Genomic DNA, 24986 nt, shown 5'->3' on the forward strand with positions numbered 1-24986 from the left:
GCCAAATTAGCCACACGTCTTTATTTTCCATGTGTCCTGATATACAGTAATATGCTCTTGAAGCTCAAATAATGAGGAAAAAACTTTGGACAGGGAAAAACCCTATTACTACTATACACAGTTGGATACGACTAGGCCACACAGAGCCCAGACCTCAACCCCAGCAAACGCACTTTGGGTGATCTAGAATGGAGATGATGAGCTAGACCTTGTTTACAATCAGTCAGTACATTTCCTTCAAAGTTTGGTCTGACACAGCTTGAATAAGACTATAATTGACAGTGGTCCACCAACTTTTACTAACTTTCACAAATCCGCTCAGTTTTTTCTACGAGTTACTTACCTGAGGGGCAGCCGCAGTGTACGCAGCATGGAGCCCAAGGCGACGGAGGGGGAAACGAGCAGGAGTGCAGGTCAAGCTCCTTAAGAGAGGATTACGAATGCCGCTCCCGTCGATTCACCTCGCGAATCTACACAGCGTACCCAACAAAATGGACGACCTTCATCTACTCACAAAGACCAATAAAGACTTCGGACGTTCCACTGCCCTGTGCTTCACGGAGACATGGCTTTGGGAATGCATCCCCGATGGCACTGTAATGCTTCCGGGCTTCCAACTTCCCCGGACAGACCACGTCACGGAGTTATCAGGGAAAACAATATGCTTCTATATCAACGAAAAATGGTGTACCAACGTCATGGAGTTCAGCACACACTGCAGCCATAGCTGTTTTTGAACTGTAAGTCATTCTACTCGCTGTGTGAGTTCGCTTCTTTCATTCTCGCGGGTGTTTACATTCCTCCTCAAGCTAACACATATGCCGCACTGCTAACGCTTGCTGAACAAGTAAACGAAATTGAAAAAAAGCACCCAGTTTCACCCCTCATTATTCTTGGGGACTCACCCACGAACTTCCTAAATAAAAGCAGCACATCGACTGTCCTACCAGGGAAAATAACATTCTAGAACACTGCTTTACCACGCTAAATAATGAATACGATGCTATCCCCCGCGCTGCTCTGGGCTCGTCTGATTACTGCTAAACTCACTTAATACCAACATACAGACAAACACTCAAACGTGCAAAGCCTATGGTGAAAACAGTGAAGAAGTGGACTAATGAAGCAAAGATAGAACTTCAAAGCTGTTTAGACTGCATAGACTGGAGTGTCTTTGAAACTTCAACTGGCAGCCTGGATGAATATACGGACACTGTTACATGCTATATCAGTTTCGGTGAAGAGGTGTGTGTACGAACAAAGAAATCTTCGCACGTTCAATAACAACAAGCTGTGGTTCACTGCTAAACATAAGCAACTTTGCCAGGCTAAAGAGGACGCCTACTGAAGTGGGGACAGAGCCCTGTATAATTGGACTATAAACCAGCGGACGAAAGAAATTAACATTGCAAAGAGAGATTATGCAGTAAAGCTAGAAAAACAGTTCACCGCTAATTAATCTAAATCAGTCTGGTGTGGATTACAATAGCTAACCAATTACAAGCGACCATCAGCCCAAGATTAGAACAATTAAGGACTAGCTGACGACTTGAACACCTTCTACTGCAGATTTGAAAAGGACACTTTCACACCCAACACCCACCCAGCCGCACCACCGACCACCAGCACACCTCTGACTCCCCCTCCTGCGTTGACCATCCGCGAACAGGATGTGAGACGTATCTTCAAACAACAAAAGATCAACAAAGCGGCAGGCCGAGACCTTGTGTCCCCATCCTTCCTCAAAGTATGTGCGGACCAGCTCACTCCAGTCTTCACAAAAATCTTTAATGGATCTGTGGAACAGTCCAAGGTACCATCCTGTTTCAAACGCTCCACCATCATCCCTACACAGGCAGGGCCGGGGATTGAACCCCGGTCCTCAGAACTGTGAGGCTGACGCTCTAACCAGTCGTCCACCGTGCCGCCCTATTTTCATATTACATTTGTTAATTTTAACAACTCAACTTAAAAATTAATGGTTCAAAAGCAGATTAAATTTTTTTTAACAATTACTTGGCCTCATATATTAAGGGTAGCTTTCCGCTGTTTGGATGAACACAGTTGAATAAAATGGGGTTTAATGAAGTAAATTGCTGTTACTGCAGGCAAACAGTCCCTGAATAACCCTTTGTGCCTTAAGCTTTTATGGGGATATTTGATTTTATTGCAAAAAAAAAAACATTGTTAAACAAAGCATAAAACAGAGCATTTGTTCTCAAAGTAATATTTTAAAACTGTTTTTACAAGAATACCTGCCTGTTTATTTCAACAACATTATATCAATGTGAGAAAAAAAAAAAAAACCTTTAAAAATGTTAACAAGACGGGTAATCTAATTGTCATTTACTGTAATGCCAAGGCACGGTGGGCGACTGGTTAGAGCTTCAGCCTCAGAGTTCTGAAGACCCAGGTTCAATCCCCGGCCCCACCTGTGTGGAGTTTGCATGTTCTCCCCGTGCCTGCGTGGGTTTTCTCCGGGCACTCCGGTTTCCTCCCACATCCCAAAAACATGCATTAATTGGAGACTCTAAATTGCCCGTAGGCATGACTGTGAGTGTGAATGGTTGTTTGTTTCTATGTGCCCTGCGAGTGGCTGGCGACCAGTTCAGGGTGTACCGCGCCTCCTGCCCAATGATGGCTGGGATAGGCTCCGGCACGCCCGCGACCCTAGTGAGGAGAAGCGGCTCAGAAAATGGATGGGTGGATGGATGTAATGCCAACATTGTAATTCGCTGGCAATTAGTCCAGGGTGTTTCCCACCTCTCGTCTAAATGCAGCCCTGTGGGAGGAACAAGCCAGTGCAAACTGTAGACCGGTCCCAAGCCCGGATAAATGCAGAGGGTTGCGTCAGGAAGGGCATCCGGCTTAAAACTTTGCCAAGCAAATATTAGCGTTCATCCAAAGAATTCCATATCGGATCGGTCGTGGTCCGGGTTAACAACGTCTGCCACCGGCGCCGTCAACCTGCAGGGCGCCGGTGGAAATTCAGCTACTGTAGGTCAAAGTCAAAGAAGAAGTGGTGGAAAGCGGGTTCTTTGGAAGAAAGAGAAGAGGAAAGCACAGAGCCTAGAACTGAATGTGGGGACTTTGAATGTTGGGACTATGACAGGAAAATCTCGGGAGTTGGTTGACATGATGATTAGGAGGAAGGGTGATATATTGTGTGTCCAGGAGACAAGGTGGAAAGGCAGTAAGATGAGAAGTTTAGGTTCAGGGTTTAAATTATTTTACCATGGTGTAGCTGGGAAGAGAAATGGAGTCGGGGTTATTTTAAAAGAAGAGTCTAAGAAAGTCTTGGTGGTGAAAGAGTATCAGATCGAGTGATGAGGCCGAAACTTGAAATTGAGGGTGTTATGTATAATGTGATTAGTGGCTATGCCCCACAGGTAGGATGTGACCTAGAGGTGAAAGAGAAATCCTAGATGTCATGAACATGGTTAGGGCGACGGCGAGGACAAGGCAAGAACATGGTGGACCCAACTGCAGGGAAGCAGGGAGGCAAGGCAGGAGTGCGGGAATCTCAAAATAATAATATTTAATCACAATGATAAAACAACTGGCGACTATGACAAAAACAACTGGCGACTATGACATGGCAAGACATGTGACAACGACAATGAACCGACAAGGACTGAAAGAACCCAGGGAACTAAATACAAACAAATTGACGAGACAACGAGGAACACCTGGACAAGACACGAGTGGCTGGAGAGAGCTGATTGGTCGACACAAAATAGACGAGAACAGGTGGACACAACAACCTAATGAGCACACGACAAACATGGAACACAGGAAAACATGGAACAAAACTAAACACAACCCAAACCAAAACACAGACCATGACACTAGAAGGAGCTAGACGAAGTAGTTCTGAGCATTCCAGACAGAGAGAGAGTCGTGATTGGTGCAGATTGTAATGGACATGTTGGTGAAGGATATAGGGGTGATGAAGAAGTGATGGGTAAGTACTGCATCCAGGAAAGGAACTTGGAGGGACAGATGGTGGTAGACTTTGCAAAAAGGATGCAAATGGCTGTAGTGAACACGTTTTTCCAGAAGAGGCAGGAATATAGGGTGACCTACAAGAGCGGAGGTAGAAGCACGTAGGTGGATTACATCTTGTGCAGATGATGTCATCTGAAGGAGGTTACCGACTGAAAGGTAGTGGTAGGGGAGAGTGTGGCTAGACAGCATAGGATGGTGGTGTGTAAGATGACTCTGCTGGTGGGGAGAAAGATTAGGAAGACAATGGCAGAGCAGAGAACCATGTGGTGGAAGCTGAGACAGGACAAGTGTTGTGCATCTTTTCGGGAAGAGGTGAGACAGGCTCTTGGTGGACAGGAGGAGCTTCCAGAAGACTGGACCAGTGCAGCCAAGGTGATCAGAGAGGCAGGCAGGAGAGTACTTGGTGTACCTTCTGGCAGGAAAAGAGAGAAGGAGACTTCGTGGTGGAACCTCACAGTACTGGAAATCATACAAGGAAAACGGTTAGCTAAGAAGAAGTGGGACACTGAGCGGACCGAGGAGAGGCGAAAGGAATACATTGAGATGCGACATAGGGCAAAGGTAGAGGTGGAAAAGGCCAAACAAGAGGCATATGATGACATGTATGCCAGGTTAGACACTACAGAAGGAGAAAGGATCTATACAGGTTGGCCAGACAGAGGGATGGAGATGGGAAGGATGTGCAGCAGGTTAGGGTGATTAAGGATAGAGATGGAAATATGTTGACTGGTGCCACTAGTGTGCTAGATAGATGGAAAGAATACTTCGAGGAGTTGATGAATGAGGAAAATGAGAGAAAAGGGAAAGTAGACGAGGCAAGTGTGGTGGACCAGGAAGTGGCAATGATTAGTAAGGGGGAAGTTAGAAAGGCACTAACGAGGATAAAAATGGAAAGGCAGTTGGTCCTGATGACATTCCTGTGGATGTATGGAACCATCTCGGAGAGGTGCCTGTGGAGTTTTTGACCAGCTTTTTCAATTGAATTCTAGTGCGTGAGAAGATGCCTGAGGAATGGATGATTCTGATTCTGATTCTGACAGATGAGGGTAGACTGGAATCCCTGTAGACCATGATGTTTGCATATGACATTGTGATCTGCAGTGAAAGCAGGAACACAGGGTGATCTGCAGTGAAAGCAGGAACATGCACTGGAAAGCAGATTAGCCGAAGTAAGACAGAATATACGTGCATGAATGAGAGTGGTGGTGGGGGAAGAGTGAGGCTACAGGGAGACGAGATAGCAAGGGTGTAGGACTTTAAATACTTGTGGTCAACTGTCCAGAGCAATGGTGAGTGTGGTCAGGAAGTGAAGAAACGGGTCCAAGCAGGTTGGAACGGGTGAAGGAAGGTGTGTTATGTGACAGAAGAGTCTCTGCTAGGATGAAGGGCAAAGTTTCTAAAATAGTGGTGAGGCCAGCCACGATGTATGGATTAAAGACAATGGCACTCAAGAGACAGCAGGAAGCAGAGCTGGAGGTGGCGGAAATGAAGATGTTGAGGTTCGCTCTCGGAGTGACCAGGTTGGATAAAATTAGAAACGAGCTCAAATGAGCCCATCAGAGGGACAGCCAAGGTTCAATGTTTTGGAGACAAAGTTAGAGAGAGCAGAATTCGATGGTTTGGACACATCCAGAGGAGAAATAGTGAGTATATTGGTAGAAGGATGATGAGGATGGAGCTGCCAGGCAAGAGAGCTAGAGGAAGACCAAAGAGAAGGTTGATGGATGTCGTGAGGGAAGACATGAGGGCAGTTGGTGTTCGAGAGGAGGATGCAGGAGATAGGCTTACACGGAAAAGGATGACGCGCTGTGGCGACCCCTAAAGGGACAACCCGAAAGGAAAAGTTCCCCACCTCTCGTCTAAGGATGGACTTTCGGCAACCGCAGGGCAATTGTCTGGGGGCGCCGAGATTTGCAGAGGACGCCAGACGTGTCATAAAAACGAATTTATACACTTTTCTTTGATTTAACACAATTATCATCGTTATAGTCTCAATTCATGTGCTTAAAAACATGAAAATTCTTACTCTATCACAATCTTTTCGTGTGCTCTCCCCTCCCTTCTCATGGAATAGAGCATTCCATCTTCTTACTACGCATGTCCACTAAAAAAAAGTATTTTGAATTTACTTAATTTGAACATGTAAATCATAAAAAATGCACATAAAAAATGCGGTAAAATTATGTAATTTTCAAGAAGAGGGGGAAATGTTCGCCGCATTTTAATCTTGTACAATTGATGTACATGTTCAAATTATCCATCCATCCATCCATTTTCTGAGCCGCTTCTCCTCACTAGGGTCGCGGGCGTGCTGGAGCCTATCCCAGCTGTCATCGGGCAGGAGGCGGGGTACACCCTGAACTGGTTGCCAGCCAATCGCAGGGCACATCGAAACAAACAACCATTCGCACTCACAGTCATGCCTACGGGCAATTTAGAGTCTCCAATTAATGCATGTTTTTGGGATGTGGGAGGAAACCGGAGTGCCCGGAGAAAACCCACGCAGGCACGGGGAGAACATGCAAACTCCACACAGGCGGGGACGGGGATTGAACCCCGCACCTCAGAACTGTGAGGCTGACGCTCTAACCAGTCGGCCACCGTGCCGCATGTTCAAATTATGTCAATTTAAATGACTTTCTTTAAGTGTGCAGACTTGATTCAAGGAGAGTGTAGAAAACCAATGTTATAAACTGGTTGGCATGTTGTGAGTGTATGAAGCTGCTGTGTGATCCCAGTGAGGCGAAGAACAATAGCGGGCGAGAGGAAAACATTTTTTGTCAATACTATTAAAGTTTTCAACCGTTCTTACTATGACACCGAATATGCGTAACTGACACCAGAAAGACCAAGATGCTTTTTACAGTTGCAGTAACATTGCTGTCAGTACCAGCTAAAGAGGATGCAGTCGAGATGAAGTAGGGAATGACAGCTACAGTTACACTTTCAGTTACACTAAGATGTGAGAATAAAGCGCTTGAAATGGTAATCTATATCCAATACTGATTCATGTTCTTAATTACAGTGAGATGATTCAATCATTTGGTAATAAAACTTAAGGATAATTTTAAGGAATGTATGTAGGTTAGGGGGAAAAAAATCTAAAATTCCCACTTTTTAAGGTCATATATGTCAAACTCAGGCCCGGGGGCCAAATTTGGCCCACGATGTAATTATATTTGGCCCGCAAGACCATATTAAATGTGTATGAGAGCTGGCCCGCCACTATATCGCACATGCGCCACTAATATTATAAATCCCAGAATACTTTGCTAGTGTGTTGGCCCATCAGTCTCGACCGGCGAGCGCCCCTTCCCTTTCTGTTGCAGTCCTTAGCAACTATACTACCAGTTTCCTCGAGCAAATTTAAACTTCCCTTTCCCAAAAATGGCCAATGAAAGATGGAAAACGGTTAACATCCTAGACAGGTGGGAGGCAGATTATCTGTTCGCTAAAGTTAAAGACAGACCTATTTGTCGTGTGCGGAGTAACGTGGCTGTACCAAAGAATATAACATCATTGAAATAATGTTTTTTTGAATGCCCTTTATCAACTCCTAGGCAGGGACTGTTAATAGTTTGAGGTTTGGATTTTTATTGAAAGACATTCTTATTTTTGGGGGTTGTTTTGTTGTTGGCCTTTTAAAAAAGATTTTTTTGAGCAATATTTAAGTTTGTTGTCATATAATAAACTTTAACGCTAAGAAAAGGGAAACATGCACATCGCAGTGATTTTTCATTAAATATTGAGTTTGGCCCGTGACGTCTGAATTTTTAATTTGTCCCACCGTGAATTTGAGTTTGACACGCTTGTTTTAGGTGATGATAAACATTAATCGTAACAAATCTTTGCAGCCAACGTATGTGGAGGGCCACATGACTCGGTTTGCCTTGGGCGCCCAAATGACTAGACGCCCCTGGACTTCTCAAATTGGCTTTTACTCTTACTTTTACTAATAGCATTGGGGTTTATGGGTTGAAATTCTTTTTTTTTTTTTTTTTTTTTTTTTTTTTTTACTGTAACGATCTGTCTCAGTGACCTAAGCATGAAAATAATAATAACAATTTCGATTTATATTGCAACTTTTAAGTGATACAAAGCCGCTGAATAAAAACTCATATGGGGATTGTGCGTGCGTGCCCATGGGATATCTTTCAGTTCGTCCTACACTGTCACATGCAAACTCAAGTGTGCCTGGCATGCAAAACTCATAAAGAGTCAGGAATTGCTTCATATGCAAATTAAGGCACATTAGGGTGTTCTGTGGTAAAGCAGCTTCAGATGAACTGGATTGAAATAGACTACTCATCACGTGGAGTAGCCTAATGCAAATCACCACTGTCATAACAATCAGCATCATGCCATGATTCACAAGAACAGTAAAGAAATGTAAAGAGATTCATGAATATGGAAATGAAAAAGTATCTTTCCTTACTACGCCTGATTCCTAAATAATTCAACAGTGCTGATGACAACAAACATTCATGAGATTTTGCTGCCATCTACCGGTCACTCGAAACTCAACCAAGAAAATTAATTGACAGGAAAATCAACTATTATACATGTGAATAAAGGATTGGCGCTAACCAAAGGTACCTTATGTAAATGAAAAAGAAAAACATTGTTGTATTTAACAAATAAAATAGTCCTACTATTATATACTATTATTACTACTACTACTACTACTACTACTACTACCAGGGACGAGTCGAGGGTGAGTACTTTGGGTGGGTGGCTAATTTTGTAAAGTACCCTTCTGAAATTTGATGGAACTTTTTAGACCTTGAAAAAGACCATTTGGTGGCCGACCCAAAATAGGGCTAGCCTCGCCACAAATCGATACTACTACTACTACTAATAATAATAATAATAGATACTACTACCACTACTACTACTATTACTACTACTACTACTACTAATAATAATAATAAATATTATTATTATTATTATTATTCTCCGGGTACTCCAGTTTCCACCCACATCCCCAAAACATGTGTGGTAGGTTGATTGAAGACTCTAAATTGCTCATAGGTGTGAATGTGAGTGCAAATGGTTGTTTGTTTATATGTCCCCTGCGATTGGCTGGCGACCAGTTCAGGGTGTTCCTCACCCAAAGGTAACTGGGATAAGCTCCCGCTACTTATTTTTATATTATTTAATTAATCTGATGTTTATTGAAATTGCAGCTGGGCAGAAAATGGCTTTAAGGGACAGGCAGAGGGACAGAGTGGACAAGGGGACTAGGGATGAGACCCATTGCAGAACAATAGTGAGACAGTCTAGATATTTGAACAACAGTCATTTGTAGATGCGGGGGGGGCGAGACACCTGGTGAGGACATGCAATAACTAGGTAGGTCTGTTGGATTCATTGCATATTCCTCTGTTAGTTGTTTGCTTTTTTTATTATCTCCAATTCGCTTTCTAATTTTTGTTCTTGTTTTTTTCTTGTAGGAAGAGTATGAAATGATTTTGCCTCTAATTACAGCTCTCCCTGTTTCCCAAAGTAATGATGGGGATACCGTTGTGGAATCTTTCATATCTATAAAATCTCCCCATATCTTCCTTACAAATATATCGAACTCTGGCTCTTTCAGTAGAGAAGTATTAAAGTGCCAGGTTGGAGAAGTTATCATGTTTGATTCAAGTTTGAGGCTGAGAGAAATTGGAGCATGATCGTTAATTATTATTGGATGTATTTTGGAAATGCTGTTTTGAGCAAGGCGGCACGGTGGGCGACTGGTTGGAGTGTCAGCCTCACAGTTCTGAGGACCGGGGTTCAATCCCCGGCCCCGCCTGTGTGGAGTTTGCATGTTCTCCACACTGGTTCCTCCCACATCCCAAAAACATGTATTAATTGGAGATTCTAAATTGCCCGTAGGTGTGACTGTGACTGTGAGTGCGAATGGTTGTTTGTTTGTATGTGCCCTGCGATTGGCTGGCAACCAGTTCAGGATGTACCCCGCCTCCTGCCCGATGATAGCTGGGATAAGCTCCAGTACGCCCGCAACACTAATGAGGAGCAGCGGCTCCGAAAATGGATGGATGGATGTATGTTTTGAGCAATTGAATTATTTGTGAGAAAGTAGTCAATTCTAGAGAAGGAACAGTGAACTGAAGAAAAGAAACAGTATTCCTTTTTTGTATGATTTTTTTTATTCTTCTTTGTCGGGAAGTCCGAAATTGTGCATATATTCATCTAATATTCGGGAAGACTGTGATTGTTTGGAATTTTGGGAATTTGAGCGGTCTATGGTTGTATCAAGTACTATATTAAAGCTACCAATAATAATTAGGCTTTACACGATCAGGATTTTTGGAACCGATCACCAATAACCGATCAGCGAGTTTAAAAAAACGATCACCGATCCGATCACAAGATGGAGCATTGTGTCTATGTAAATGACTTGTTCATTTACTGTATATACTTGTGTACTGTATACTGAGTATCTTCAAAAGTATTCTCTATTCAGGTCATGTTTTCTAATCAGTCAGGTCAAACCAACATTACAACTAACATTTATTGTAATTAAATTACTTTACACACACCAAAACTTGAGCATGATTCAACAGAACGGCGTCATGTTTACGTACAACCGTTAGTGCTAGCACTAGCTTGCTAGGCTACGTAACGCTTTGTTGCAAGCTTGCGAGCCGTATCGTATTAAAAGTACGTGGATAAACCTCAAGCAGTCCTTGAATTAAAGTCCTCTCCCAAGCACCGGTGGCCACCAGCACACGTTTTCCCCCATTTTGTTCTTATAATACACATGACGTGATCCATTGTTGTTGTCGTCACCATGGTAACGAGGGTATCCGGTTGCGTTTGAGTTGACAAGATGAAGCCAGAAATCGTAAAAGACGGGATGTGGTGGTATCGGAGTTCAAGAATTTATTGCAGTAGTCTGACATAGTGCAATCGTGAAAGACCAAATTTGTCTTGTAGTCTGATCCAGGCATTACGTGTTGTCTGTCTTAGACGTGTTGTCTGTCCCACACCGCCAACATGTTTTTTTTAAGTAACTTTATTGGGGGTCAGATATTTACAGTATTACGTCAAAAGACGCGGGTACTCCAGTTTCCTCTCACATCCCCAAAACATGCATGGTAGGTTAACTGAAAACTCTAAATTGCCCGTACGTGTGAATGTGAGTGTGAATGGTCACAAAATAGGTGTAATTTGCGCACAAAGTACTAATTGGTGGGTTTGTTATCATTCCGATTAACAACTTATCTAAAGGTGTGCATCTTTGCTAGAAACTGCAATTATTGGTGTCCTTAACGCAAGTGCCTTTTCCACAGGTGGGAGTAAGTCTCAAGTCATACATAACCCTGAAGTCTCAGTTAAGTCGAGTCAAGTCATTACTTGGTTTAAGCAACTTGCAAGCCAAGTCATAGAATCTTGCTCCAGTCGCAACATATATTGTAGTAATATAATTATATCTCAAAAATCATAACACTAAAAAAATATATTTATACCTTACAAAAGTTAAATGAACAATAACTGAGATTATGATTGATTGAATTTATTGCAAAGGATTGTTTTTAAATTGTATTTCAAACATGAAACAAAAGCCATGTATAAAGAAAACGTTTTTCTCCTTCAATGTGACACATAACCTGGACAACTAATTTGAAAAAAAATGGTAAAAATAGAGTAATGTGGTTAGTTCAGTGTGCACATGGTCTCATAACTAGGGTGGCTGTGTTTAGACTTAGACAGTCACTGAGCAATAAAGGGTTGCTAGTTATCTGGTAATTTGGTAAGATTTGGTATTTTCGTGCCTATGAACTGAAACGAAAGGTTTGGACACTTATCATAAACCGTCCCACTCCTGCTTATAATACGTAGCTGAACTTAAACATTCACAATCACATCATTTTTATTTTCAATCGTCCCAAACCAGTCTATGAAACTACATGCTTGACCAACTAGCAAAACTGTTAAATTAGCTTACCTGTCTTGGTGAGTTTTGTAGTGAAGGATGAAGTTTGACGTCGTCGTTGTGTCTTTAATGCGAAAATTGGAAGCCATGCAGGTTGCCATCCTCTTTTTGCAGACTTCATTGACAACATAATCTTTAAATCCAAATTTGATTGTCTTTGGAGCGCCTTCCATTGTTGTTCATGCAACATCACACTGGGTTGCCAGGTTGGCGCGAATGACCCCCAAAACCTTTCTTGGTTTAAAAAAAGGCAAATTGTCTTAATTAAAATGCAGATTCCCAACTCTAAACCATACCAAACTCTGGTTGATTCTTTCTGAAGTATTTGGCAAGCGAGTCCCAAGTCATACAATAAAAAGGGCAACTTTAGTCGACTCAAGTCAATTGACTTGATTCCCCCCATCTCTGGTCCTTTGTTATTCTGTTTTCATGAATGGCCTGCAATGCTATGCTTCAGGCGTTTCAAACTCTTGCAATGCATGCCCCCCTTTTAACTTCAAGCACCTGCCCCTGGTACACACAGTTGAGTTAAAACACAGTTTTTGTAGTAATTGGGGGATGAGGATGGACCAACAAGGTAAAGTACCACAGACAGAAACAGACTATCTTAAATAAATGATTGGTTGCGGCTCACCTTTCATATTCAGTCATTTAATTAATGCTCCAGCATAATTTATAGATGGGAAGCGGTGGTTCGGTTCAGTGTCAACATTAATATTGGAAACATTCTAAGCTAAAATGCATCTGGCAGACAGTTGGTTAATGTAGTACATTATGGTTTTATATGCTGTGGTTATTATCATTTCTGTAACAGGTAATATAGCTAAAAGTATCCCAATGTTATAATTTTATGGGTCCGATAATAGGTAACGTGACGTATTGTCTTCCAGATTACCATACTGTTTACCACACTGTTAGTAGAACGATTAAGATGATAAACGTGGGTTATTAACCTGATCACGTTACTCTCCCGTTCAACAACTCACTGCTTTACGGAATAACCTGACAGATGGAAGGTTTTGCTTCCTAATGTGGTTACAAAATTAATGCGTTAATGCGCGTTTTGATCGGGCCGAAAGTGCATTCACTTTTATTTTGAAATCGATCCCACCACTTCCTCTCTGGCAGTGCACGTAGGCTTGACAGTGATGGCTTCAGCCAGTCATGTTTTGGTGGGCGGGGCATTTTCTCGCTGAGTTCCGTATTCTTTTTCCGGCTTCACAATCAAACGAGGACAAACTATTTAACTCTGTGAAAGCAGGGAACTTGGGGGCTATGAGGGTACGTTTCTTCAGAAGGTTTGTGAAGCTCCTCACTCTCACGGTTCTAGTTGTGATTGCTCTGTCTGCTTACGTGTTAGTTGCGAGAAATGTATATGTTAAGCAACTTACAAAGGCAAGCCCCCTTCCTGTGCAAGAGGACAGACTCCTGTCCCCGGAAACATACACATATATTTTCAATGAACCTGACGCTTGTAAGAAGAGAAATCCCTTCCTGGTGTTTATGGTCCCAGTGTCACCTCAGGATTATTCGGCAAGGGAAGCCATAAGAGAAACATGGGGTGCCGCAAGTCAGGACACAATAACACTGTTTTACATAGGAGTGCCTGAGGGGGGGCAGGTGAGGACCATTCAGGACATGTTAGAGCAGGAGAAGAGGAAATATTCAGATGTTATCCAGATGAACTTTGTGGACACATACATGAATCTCACAGTCAAAAGCATGATGATGATGAACTGGCTGGCAAACCACTGCCCCAATGCCTCCTATGCCATGAAGGTGGATGCCGATATATTTGTGAACGTATTCTACCTCATCAAATTACTGAGCAGCTCTCGAAGGAGTGGTTACATTACAGGATCAGTAATAACTGACGGCAAGCCGAGGAGAAACCTCAACAGCAAGTGGCACCTATCAGAGGAGCTGTACTCCGAAAACAGCTTCCCTCCTTATGTGTCAGGTGCTGGGTACGTCTTCTCCATTGACTTGGCCGCCAAGGTCTCATGGGCTTCCAGGTACGTCCGGAGGGTCCCTCTAGAGGACGTCTACGTGGGATTGTGTCTGCGTGTGCTTGGTGTACAACCTGTCTTCGCAAGAAAATGGCTGGGATTCAGGAACCTCTTTGAAATTGGGAATCTGGAGTATGACAGGTGCACTTTTGCCAGACTTGTTCTCGTCAATGGCTTTACGCCTTCCCAACTGCGACAAGTTTGGAGGGATTTTTCACAGGGTTATAAAAGATGCTGGATTTGAATGAAGTGCTTCAGAGTTGGATCTCTTTCAGAGTTTGAAACAAACAAGTTTAAGTTTAAAAGTGCACGTATTGGTAGCGAGAGTAAATATAACCTATGTGTATTGCCACTGTCAAAATACACTTTCTCGCTCACTTCAGAAACACCATATTTATTTAAGTTGGCTGTATAACTGACACTGACAATACAACAACAAATAGTATCCTAATAATTTGAAACCAAATAACATCCTGCTGATATATCTTTTGTCTTAAAAGCCCATCCTAAGTGAGAATGTTTTCGCAATCTGTTGGCAAATTGAATACCGAGAATGTCCATTTTGATGAGCAAGAGACTGGAAGCAATGCTTTGTAATCCTCACATAGCCAAACTGGTAGCTGCTCATTTTTAAGGCCCAAAATATTTAGTGTCCTCAAAAATACAAAGTTTAGTCAAATGTGACGATGTCCTGCTTAATGATGTATGTAGTTTTGGGATTTCTACTTTCACATAATTCACTCTTACGATACGTATGCGGTGTGAGTCTAATAGATGGGAGTTTGACATTTTTCCTAATGTAAACAACATATTGAAACTCTATAGCAGGGGTGTCAAAGTCATTTTTGTCTCGGGCCGCATTGTAGTTATGATTTCCCTCAGAGGGCCATTAGAACAGTGAAACTATAGAAATATTTAATCACCAAATCATATTATTACCATTACACAACAAATTGAGGGATAGTTTTGAAATCAGAAGACAAGGATAATAGATTGTTTAAGTATTGTTTAAGTTACTGTAGAAAAAGGGTTCGGTAACAGAAAAATGCACTATCTCAACATTGTTTACTATTATGACAATGTGGAATTTGGGTACAGATTTGAGCAAAAATCACAGAGGTTGATGAGCATGATTTGCTTTCGCGGGCCACATAAAATGATGTGGCGGGCCGCAACTGGCCTTGAGTTTGACACCTATGCTCTAAAGAAATATATGTGTTTGTGATGAATTAACCAATTAATTGTACTTCAGGGGCTGCTCTAGTTTAGGCATGAATGCCAAAGCGTCTGTTACTGATTTGTACCTTTTAGTGTCTTGATCCGAAGTGCTGGAAAATTCCTCAAGAAAACTGTTGCGTTGTGGTTCTATGCCTCTTGAATATTCCTTCAGTACCTGCTGAATATTTGTTTCCCATACTTTAAGTCAAAGGTTGGATGAAATCACCCATAACTAACGTTATGTGACATTGCATTCCTCCTTGGGGAATAAAAAGGACAATCACTTTATCTAAACTATGTAAACTTGACAAAAAAAACTGCTGCTTTACAGATGTAAGTGCCTTTTTATCATTACTGTGTTGCATATATTGGCCTGTTGTTTCACTGTGGCCAATTGGTGGCAGTATGGACCAGTGTTTTTGCGTCAACTACAGCCAATAGTGACCTTTAAAGAAGAAACAATGAAGAAAACTCTCTGATGCCTTTAAATTCTGCTTGTTTTTTTCTTGCTGCTGACTAATATATCTACCAAAGCACCTTATTCTCAAAAAGACTCTGTGGGACAGGAAGAACTAAATAATGCAGGGGGAACCTTTTGTACCCTGGTAGTTTTTCGCGGTAGAAACACTCATGGAACTCTATCTAACAAGATAGACAGGGAAGTTCCTCAAAAGGTTCCTGCAGTGAAAAAGGGGATAACTAAGAAAACTGTCTGATGCCTTTAAATCCTGTTTGTTTGTTTTTTGTTGCTGCTGACAATGATACATACCAAAGTACCTAATTTAGTACGTTGCTGTATATAAAAATAGATGGATGGATATAATTGATTAATCCCTTCGTCCGTTCGCTGGCCTGTGATTGCCTGTCAACCAGTCCAGGGTGTACCCCACCTCCTGTCCAAAGTCTGAGCTGGGATAGGCTCCAACTCACCTGTGACCCTAGTGAGGATAAGTGGTATAGAAAATAGGTGGATGAATGAGTACAGTTACTGTATGATTGTTTCCAGTATGCTTGTTGTCTTTGAGTTAATTGCAATGCTAATGTGTCTATTATGTGCATTTTACATGTCTATTTTAATATATGTATACAGTATATGCACACATGCTGTTTCTGCTGCCCATCTATTGGTGTGACTTGAGAGGTTAAGCCTTCAATGTACTTATGCTGTTTCTATCTGTAAAATAAAATTTTAAAAACATTCATAACTTGGTCCTCAGGTGTGTTACAATGAATCAGTCAAAGATCCAAGTAAGACATCTAAGCCGAGACTGAAAGGACTGAATGACCAATGCAGTATGTTGGAACTGTATCGGTCTAATTCACGTTTATATTTCAATGGTTTCCAAGTGTACAAAAATGCTGCATCACAACTCATGTGACGTCACTCTTCATCACAAGAATGTAACCAGGAAGAAATTTTGCTTTCTGGACAAGTAATTGATGAGTACCACAAATAAAACACAAAATTGTCGATCACTTGAATACATATCTGGACAATCTAGCTTGCTTCAATACACCAGTAAATACTTTAGTCGAATATGCTTTAAAAGCACAACTCGAGCACATTATCCCTGTTCACATGCTGAAAAGACGCTCAGCTATCAGAAGTATATGCAAGCGTTAACTGCAAATGTGTTAAACCAAAGACGTATACGTCTTTAGCAATTTAATCTGTTTACATGCCACATGGAGATACGTCACCATAATGATATTATTGCAAGGTGGGAGCATATTTTTAAGATATTGGTGTATCCCGTTAGGTGCCAACGGTACTGCACAAAAACACATTACAGAATAAAAAAGAGGAGACTGCCATTTCGGGTAAAACTTGTAATGGGCTGATATGCACACTGTAGCAGACCAAGGTGAGATTATTTTCACATGAGAACTGCTCTAGAGTACGTTTGGAACCATGTCAAGACATGTCTTGCACAGGGCTCGACTGGGTGACAAAATCGGCCCTGGCATTTGTAGCTTAGACGGGCCCCTCAAAGTTAGCAGAACAACTAACTAGTCATTTATGTATGTGTTCCCTGAAAGAAATAAGTCTCTTACTGTCATCCTAAACCAAAATTAATTATTGTGGTGAGGTATGTATAGGCCTGTTACGAACGGGTGCGCATAACAATTTTGGTCTGGTTCTCAAAAGAGCACCAGAGGTTGTTCCTCGGTGCTAATTTTTTTCTCGACACGAGCTCACGGGATGAACTTAAAGACTTACAGTAGCAACGTAACACGAGTTTCCAAAAATGGCAGTCTGTTAAAATGCCAAGTCTTTTTTGGAATGGCCCCTTCAACCTGAGTACGACGCAGCAAGAATTGTCAAAATAGGATGTTCCTCATGTTTTTGAGATTGTAGGGTGAGTGGGAGCATGCTGTGACAACGTGAGAGATTGCATGATTTCCGAAGACGAAAAACATGGTGGCGCCCCTTGCATTGTCTCGAAAAAACAGCTACTACAAGATAAAACTTCTCTTTTCACAAGTCTTTTTCAGCACCGGATGGTCGCTTCGTTCTTTTCTCTTTTCCTTCGCCAGCTCCGCTTGCAGCGGTAACTTGTAGAGAGCCACTTGCCATCGGCGCAGGTACCTCAATGCCACTCGTCTGTCGTGGACGATCTGAGGCATCGAGTTGAGCTGCTGCTGAGGAGGAAAAAAAAGCTGATTCTTCCACTTCAACTGAGGATTTACTTGATTCGATAGAGATACAGACGAGTGTCCTCCTTTCAATCGACAAGAAATTGTCAATTGCACTTAATTTGCTTTGCCAGGAGATCACCGAACTCAGAAAGAGCTTGGAATTCACGGAACAAGTGAACGAGCTCAGATTAGATAATACTGCACTTCGATCAAACATGATGTCAACGTCAGCAGAATTACAAACTCTTAGACTGGAATATAAACTCATGAAAGAAACTACGTTGGACATTCAATCAAGAAGCATGCGCGGCAATCTCATTTTCTCTGGCATTCCAGAAAATGCTCTGGAAGACCCCGAGGAGCAGATTAAAAGGTTTATGATATCCGCGCTCAAGATACAGCAAGATGCAGTCGACAATATTACTTTTCACCGTGTGTACCGATTGGGAGGCCCTCGTCCAGGTAACCGACCATGTCCCATCATTGCAAAGTTTGAACACTTTTAGCTAAAAGTGTTTCTAAAATCATAAGGTCGAAGAAAAAGGGACTTCGTTTCGAATCAACGACCAGTTCCCCAAGGAAATCTACGAGAGGCGTAAAATCTTGTAGCCCTTGAAGACTCACCGTAAGAAAGGCAAACGAGCGTGGCTAGTTGTCGATAAGCTTTATGTCATCGGCCAACTGTTTCGTGATGCCAACGTCACGCCCTGGCTCTTCTAGATAAGTATTTCTTTTGATCAGTTGTCATTATGAATTGTCAAGTGTATTGTATTTTGTTTAATTATTTCCAATTTTGCTTAGACAAACAAAAAAACGGAATCACACATGCCACCAGCATGCATCCTCACTCGTATCTCTCTGCTTTTCTGCTCTGCTTGTTTTCACGCACACTAAACACACAAGTGGCTCAAAACTCTTCTTGCGCACTACAAACAACCACCACACACCATATTATCCCCTTGTCACTATTTGTTTTCGGTGTTCAGTGTTTGTTCGTAACCCTCCTATGTACCCTGGCTTTGCAGTACTTAAATATAGCATCTCGATCACCCTCTCTTAATAACATTTGTCAACACAATACCAAAACATCTGCCGTAAACAGTCAAAAAAACAACAACAAAGAAGGCATAGTACCAAATCTATTTAAAATTATGATACACGCACCCATTCTATGTCACACTTAACTTTTGTGTCATGGAATGGCAATGGCATTCGATCGCAGACAAAGAGAATTAAGATTATGGATTGTACCACTCAATTTAAAACAGACCTCCACCTATTACAAGAAACGCACCTTACTGAGTCAGAAGAAAAATGCCTCACTGACTCTAATTTCACTCAGGTTATCTCGGCCTTTTATAACTGTAGACAAAGAGGAGTCTCAATACTAGTCCATAAAAGACTACTTTTTACCATAAATAGTACAGTAGCAGACCCAGAAGCCCGATATATAATTGTACAGGCTACAATATTTAACAAGGTTTACACAATCGTCAGTGTATACGCTCCAAATAAAGACGATTCAGCCTTTTTCACATGCTCTTTTCATACTTGTTAAACTTGTCAGCCAATTGTACAATTATCATGGGAGGTGATTTTAACCGCACGCTAAATGCCCTAATAGATCGCTCAAATCTCATCAATAGCAATCAGCCACAATGCCCCAATATACTAGAGCAGTATATGGATGACTTTGGTCTTGTTGACATATGGAGGCTGAAAAACTGTACAGAAAGAGAATATACATTTTTCTCCTCTGTTCACCGCTCTTTCTGAAGAATAGATTTTTTTCTTTCAAACAATTCAGCAGCTCAAAGAATTACCCCCAAAATACATCCAATCATCATCAGCGACCATGCACCAATTTCTCTCAATCTAAAAGTTGAATCAAGTTTAGGACCCGCACCAACATGGCGCTTCAACACGTCCCTATTGAAGGACCCGGATTTTTGATCCTTATCATATACTCTTCGTACAAAAAAAACGAAAAAAATGTTTAAAATGGAATTGAGGAAACATTTTACGCCTCACAGAAGAATATGCAACTAATCCAACTTCAAAAGGCAAAACATCAATTAGATGTTATCTTATCAAAAAGCAAAGATTTTCTACAACAACAGTTATGATACACTAACTTTCTCACAAGTGCGTGAGAAAATAGTCTAACAGTTTAAGGACAATGTTCCTCAACGTACAATTGCAAGGAATTTAGGGATTTCATCATCTACGGTCCATAATATCATCAAAAGGTTCAGAGAATCTGGAGAAATCACTGCATGTAAGTGCAAGGCCGAAAACCAACATTGAATACCTGTGACCTTCGATCCCTCAGGCGGCATTGCATCAAAAACCGACATCAATGTGTAAAGAATATAACCACACGAGCTCAGGAACACTTCAGAAAACCAATGTCAGTAAATATAGTTCGACGCTACATCCGTAAGTGCAACTTGTAACTCTTCTATGCAAAGCAAAACCATTTATCAACAACACCCAGAAACGCCGCCGGCTTCTCTGGGCCCGAGGTCATCTAAAATGGACTGATGAAAAGTGGAAAAGTGTTCTGTGGTCCGACGAGTCCACATTTCAAATTGTTTTTGGAAATTGTGGACGTCGTGTCCATTTCAAATCTGCAGTAGAAGGTATTCAAGTCGTTGGCTAGTGTGCTATTGTTCTCAGCTTGGGGTGATCATCGCTTGTAATTGGTCAGCGATTACAATGCATGCCAGACTAATTTAGAGTCGTTAGCGCTAAACTGTTTTTCCAACTTTGCTGCATAGTGTATCTTTGCAATGTTAATTTCTTTAGTCAGCTGGTTTCTAGCTCGATTATACGGGGGCCCTGTCCCCACTCTGATATGCGCCTTCCTTAGCTTGGCGAAGTTGCTTAAGTTTGGCAGTGAACCATGGCTTGTTGTTATTGAATGTGCGAAATGACTTTGTTGGTACACACACATCTTCACAGAAACTAATATAGGATGTGACAGTGTCCGTATATTCATCCAGGCTGCCAGATGAATTTTCAAAGACACTCCAGTCTGTGCAGTCTAAACAGCTTTGAAGTTCTATCTTTGCTACATTGGTCCACTTTTTCACTGTTTTCACTGTAGGCTTCACACATTTAAGTTCTTGCCTGTATGTGGGTATTAAATGAATTAAGCAGTGTTCAGACGAGCCCAGTGCTGCACAAGGTTTGGCACGGTATGTGTTATTTGGCGTAGTATAGCAGTGGTCTAAAATGTTATTTTCCCTGGTAGGACAGTCGATGTGCTGCTTGTATTTAGGGAGTTCGTGGTTGAGTTTAGCTTTGTTAAAGTCCCCGAGAATAATGAGGGGTGATTCCGGGTGTTTTTTTTTTTTTCAATTTCGTTTACTTGTTCGACGAGCATTAGCAGTGCAGCGTTTGTGTTATCTTGAGGCGGAATGTAGACAGCGGCAAGAATGAATGATGCAAACTCACGAGGCAAGTAGAATGGCTTACAGTTCTAAATGCGGGCTGCAGTGTGTGCTGAGCTCTGTGACGTCAGTACACCTTTTTACGTTGATATAGAAGCATATCCCGCCGCCTTTTGTTTTCCTTGATGATTCCATGTCGCGGTCTGCCCGGTGAAGAAGGAAGCCCGGGAAGCATGACGGCGCCATCGGGTAAAGCCTCACAAAGCCAAGTCTCTGTAAAGCACATGGCGGCGGAACATCTGAAGTCTTTACTGGTCTTTATCAGAAGATGAAGCTCGTCCATTTTGTTGGGCAGGGAGCGTAGATTCGCGAGGTGGATCGACGGAAACGCCAATCTGTATCCTCTCTTGCGGAGCTTCACTTGGATGCCGGCTCACTTCCCTCTGTGGCGTCGCCTTCGCCTCCATGCGCCAAAGACCGCGGTCGCTGCTACGGTGAGTAACTCTGGGAAAAAACTGAGCGGATTTGCGAAAGTTGGTGAAAGAAAGTCCGCAGTAGCATCCTTGATAGCAAGTCTCCCCTTGTGTAATTGAGTCATGTAATGTCTCCAAAGACGAACGAAAAACATAAAAACAAAAACAATACAATAGAGAGCGTGTAACGGAGGCGTCCACACGGGTAGGCGCCATCTTGCACATAAGATAGTTTAAAAAAGAATAAAGCATTTAAACTAGAGGCGCAGCGCCGCAATGGTAAACGCCAATTTTGACGCTCCGTTGCGTTTTGAATGGCATGAACAAGGCATTCAAAACTGTGTAAAAAGGCTTTTGCGGATAAAGCACGCACGTCCTCTGTCGAACCCCAGCGACTACCTCACCGAACCCCTGGGGTTCGCTCGAACCCAGGTTAAGAACCACTGATTTCAATGAACAAAAACAGCAGCTTTCATGGTTTGTAGTATTTGTCTGGCACTGTCTGCCCAAACGTGGATATTTCAGCCCACTTATAACTTGAGAAAACACCTTGCAGTAAATTGCTGATGTGTTGTTGTTGTGTTTGGGCTGTGGATACACACACACGAGCATGCACACACACGCACACAATATCAGAATTTGCACATTCACATTTTATTTTGTTATTTTTATTTTCTGTTATTATTTTGATCCGCTCGTACATTTTGTATTAATTAGGAAACGCGCCTACAATTATGTAACTAGTTTACGGATGTTAATGTTCAATGTATTCAGCGACGGAGCAATGTTAGGTATTATGTCACAGCACAGAATGAACTAACTTCAAATTCAGAAATGGCCAATAAAAAACGGAAAAATACAGAGCTTAATATTTTCCTGGACGATGCATTTGGGATTAGACTTTGAAACTGGTAATAGTGAAAAATGAAGTGAAACAGACAATGATTTTAGTCAATTCTTTTCCAGAATGAGAGTGCTTGAAGAGGAAGATGCTATTCATGTGGCACAGCTTGAAGCAGGCATCAGGTGCAGGTGGAGATGGGCCTCGCTCAAGTTGGAGCCCAAAACGAAGAAAAGAAATGAGGCAAATTTAATTTTAAATCTTAAACATGTAACGTACTTGAGCGGTGGAAATAAATGTTTTTGTGCATGAATAATTTTTTTTTATTTTGCCTTGTTGTACTGTTCAGTCTTCCAGATTCCTTAATTTATGTTAAAATAAAAAAAAAATTCTCTGCAGTACAATGTTTTTTTTGGGGTCACCTTTTTCATTCCTTTGGTTTTGCATGTCTGTTTAACTTACAATTTAAAATAATTTTCACCAAAACTATAGTCACAGTTTTCATCTGAACATCCCTCCAGAGTACATTGTTCCATTGACAACATGACAAAGCAATTTGACTGTCTTATCCGTATACAATGACACACAGACCCATCATTCTGATGACACTTGACATGTTTATTGAAGCAGATATTTAGTTTTGAGAGGTGAACAAAGGAATTTCGAGCAAGAGACTTACTTTTGCAGGTAATCCATGGTCTTTTGCTATTTATACAAATTGTTTTGCAAATTTCAAGATTGAATCGGAAAATGTACCAAAGCGACTGAGAAAAACAGTAATACATTGATTTCATTCAGTACTTTCACTCAAAAGATTTGTTCGTTTGAATGGATCGTTGGCGAACAACACAACACCACCCGAGCCCCTTCTATTGCTCCGCTCCCCAAACATTTAAACGCAAAATGCTTGATATGCAAATGCACAGTGACACTTTTGAATTTGGTGCACTTTTAATATTTATGTTCACCCCTGCTTACAGTATGTAGTTTGGTACATCTCAGTAAATTAGAACAGTGTCAAAAGCTTAATGTATTTACAACCCCAATTCCCTAGCCATAAAATTCTAAGTCAATGATTATTTGCGAAAAACAATAAAGTTTATCAGTTTGAACATTAAATATCTTGTCTTTGTAGTGTATTCAATTAAATATAGTTTGAACAAGATTTACAAATAATTGTATTCTGTTTTTATTTATGTTGAACACAAAGTTCACAAACTTCATTGGAATTGTACTATTGAAGTAAATAAACTATTGGATAATGCAATAAAAGAGTACATAGACTATATTTTGTCCCCCTGAATCCTGACTGTCTGGCATGAAAAGACTCACCTGTTCCTGTTTTAGGTTAGTTTGGACTTAATAAAATTATTTCTGTTTGCTAAATTCTGGAATAAGGAGGGTGTTTTTTTTTTTTTTTAATCATCACTATGTTTTATGTATCTAGACTACTACAGTATCTTTAATACAACTGTTTTTTGTGTATCTAGACTACAATAGTATCTTTCATACAACTTTGGTTAATTTAAAGGTTTTATGTGCTGCAAGTACTCATTCAGGACCATGGCAAACATTTTCCATGTTGGGGGCTCCACAATATTCCGATGTGGCAACAGCGATTTGGGACTGCATCGTGGATGACTTCATGGCTGTGCCTACCACAGAGGAGTGGATGAAAATTGCTGAGAGGTTTGAGGAGTACTGGGATTTTCCTTTCTGGTGTGGAGCACAGGATGGGAAGCACGTGATCCTCCGAACCCTTTCCAACTCCGGATCTTAAGAGCCACCCACACACATCAAAATTCCTACAATACTACTTAATACTGCCTCGTTAATCAAACATATGAGCACAACTGTGTTTTCTCATTTATGAAATAAAAGTAGTAAAATTTCCTTTTGTGTCCTCCGCTGGGGGGAGTTTTGCATGTGCAGTCCTTTGTCAGCCTACTGGCCATTCTTGCTTGATGAGCTAGATGAGCTCGAGCCCAGAGAAGCCGGCAGCGTTTCTGGGTGTTGTTGATAAATGGCTTTTGCTTTGCATAGTAGAGTTTCAAGTTGCAGTTACGGATGTAGCGCCGAAAGGTATTTACTGACATTGGTTTTCTGAATTGTTCCTGAGCCCACGTGGGGATATCCTTTTCACATTGATGTCGGTTTTTGATGCAGCGCCGCCTGAGGGATCAAAGGTCGCTGGCATTCAATGTTGGTTTTCGGCCTTGCCGCTTACATGCAGTGATTTCTCCAGATTCTCTGAACCTTGTTATGATATTATGGACCATAGATGATGAAATCCCTAAATTCCTTGCAATTGTACATTGAGGAACATTGTCCTTAAACTGTTCGACTATTGTCTCACGCACTTGTTCACAAAGAGGTGAACCGCACCCCATCTTTGCTTGTGAATGACTGAGCATTTCAGGGAAGCTCCATTTATACCCAATCATGACACCCACCTGT

The 24986-nt window shown here is 41.6% G+C and overlaps 2 protein-coding genes across 2 annotated transcripts in view; both read left to right on the forward strand.

Annotated features, from left to right (window-relative positions):
- Nucleotides 1–13117: 13117 nt before the first annotated feature.
- b3galt8 (beta-1,3-galactosyltransferase 8) lies at nucleotides 13118–16378 on the forward strand. Its single transcript, XM_061766587.1, has one exon. It carries the CDS (start codon nucleotides 13118–13120, stop codon nucleotides 14204–14206), a length of 1089 nt encoding a protein of 362 aa, XP_061622571.1. The 3' UTR covers nucleotides 14207–16378.
- zgc:162952 (PKc_LIMK_like_unk domain-containing protein) overlaps nucleotides 13157–24986 on the forward strand; it is a 48600-nt gene continuing 36770 nt past the window's right edge. The window contains exon 1 of the mRNA XM_061766392.1: nucleotides 13157–13251. The gene's annotated coding sequence lies outside the window, so the exon portion shown is untranslated. The remainder of the gene's footprint in view (nucleotides 13252–24986) is intronic.

This window comes from Phyllopteryx taeniolatus, chromosome 3, assembly GCF_024500385.1.
Source record: "Phyllopteryx taeniolatus isolate TA_2022b chromosome 3, UOR_Ptae_1.2, whole genome shotgun sequence".
In the NCBI taxonomy this organism is placed as follows: Eukaryota; Metazoa; Chordata; class Actinopteri; order Syngnathiformes; family Syngnathidae; genus Phyllopteryx; species Phyllopteryx taeniolatus.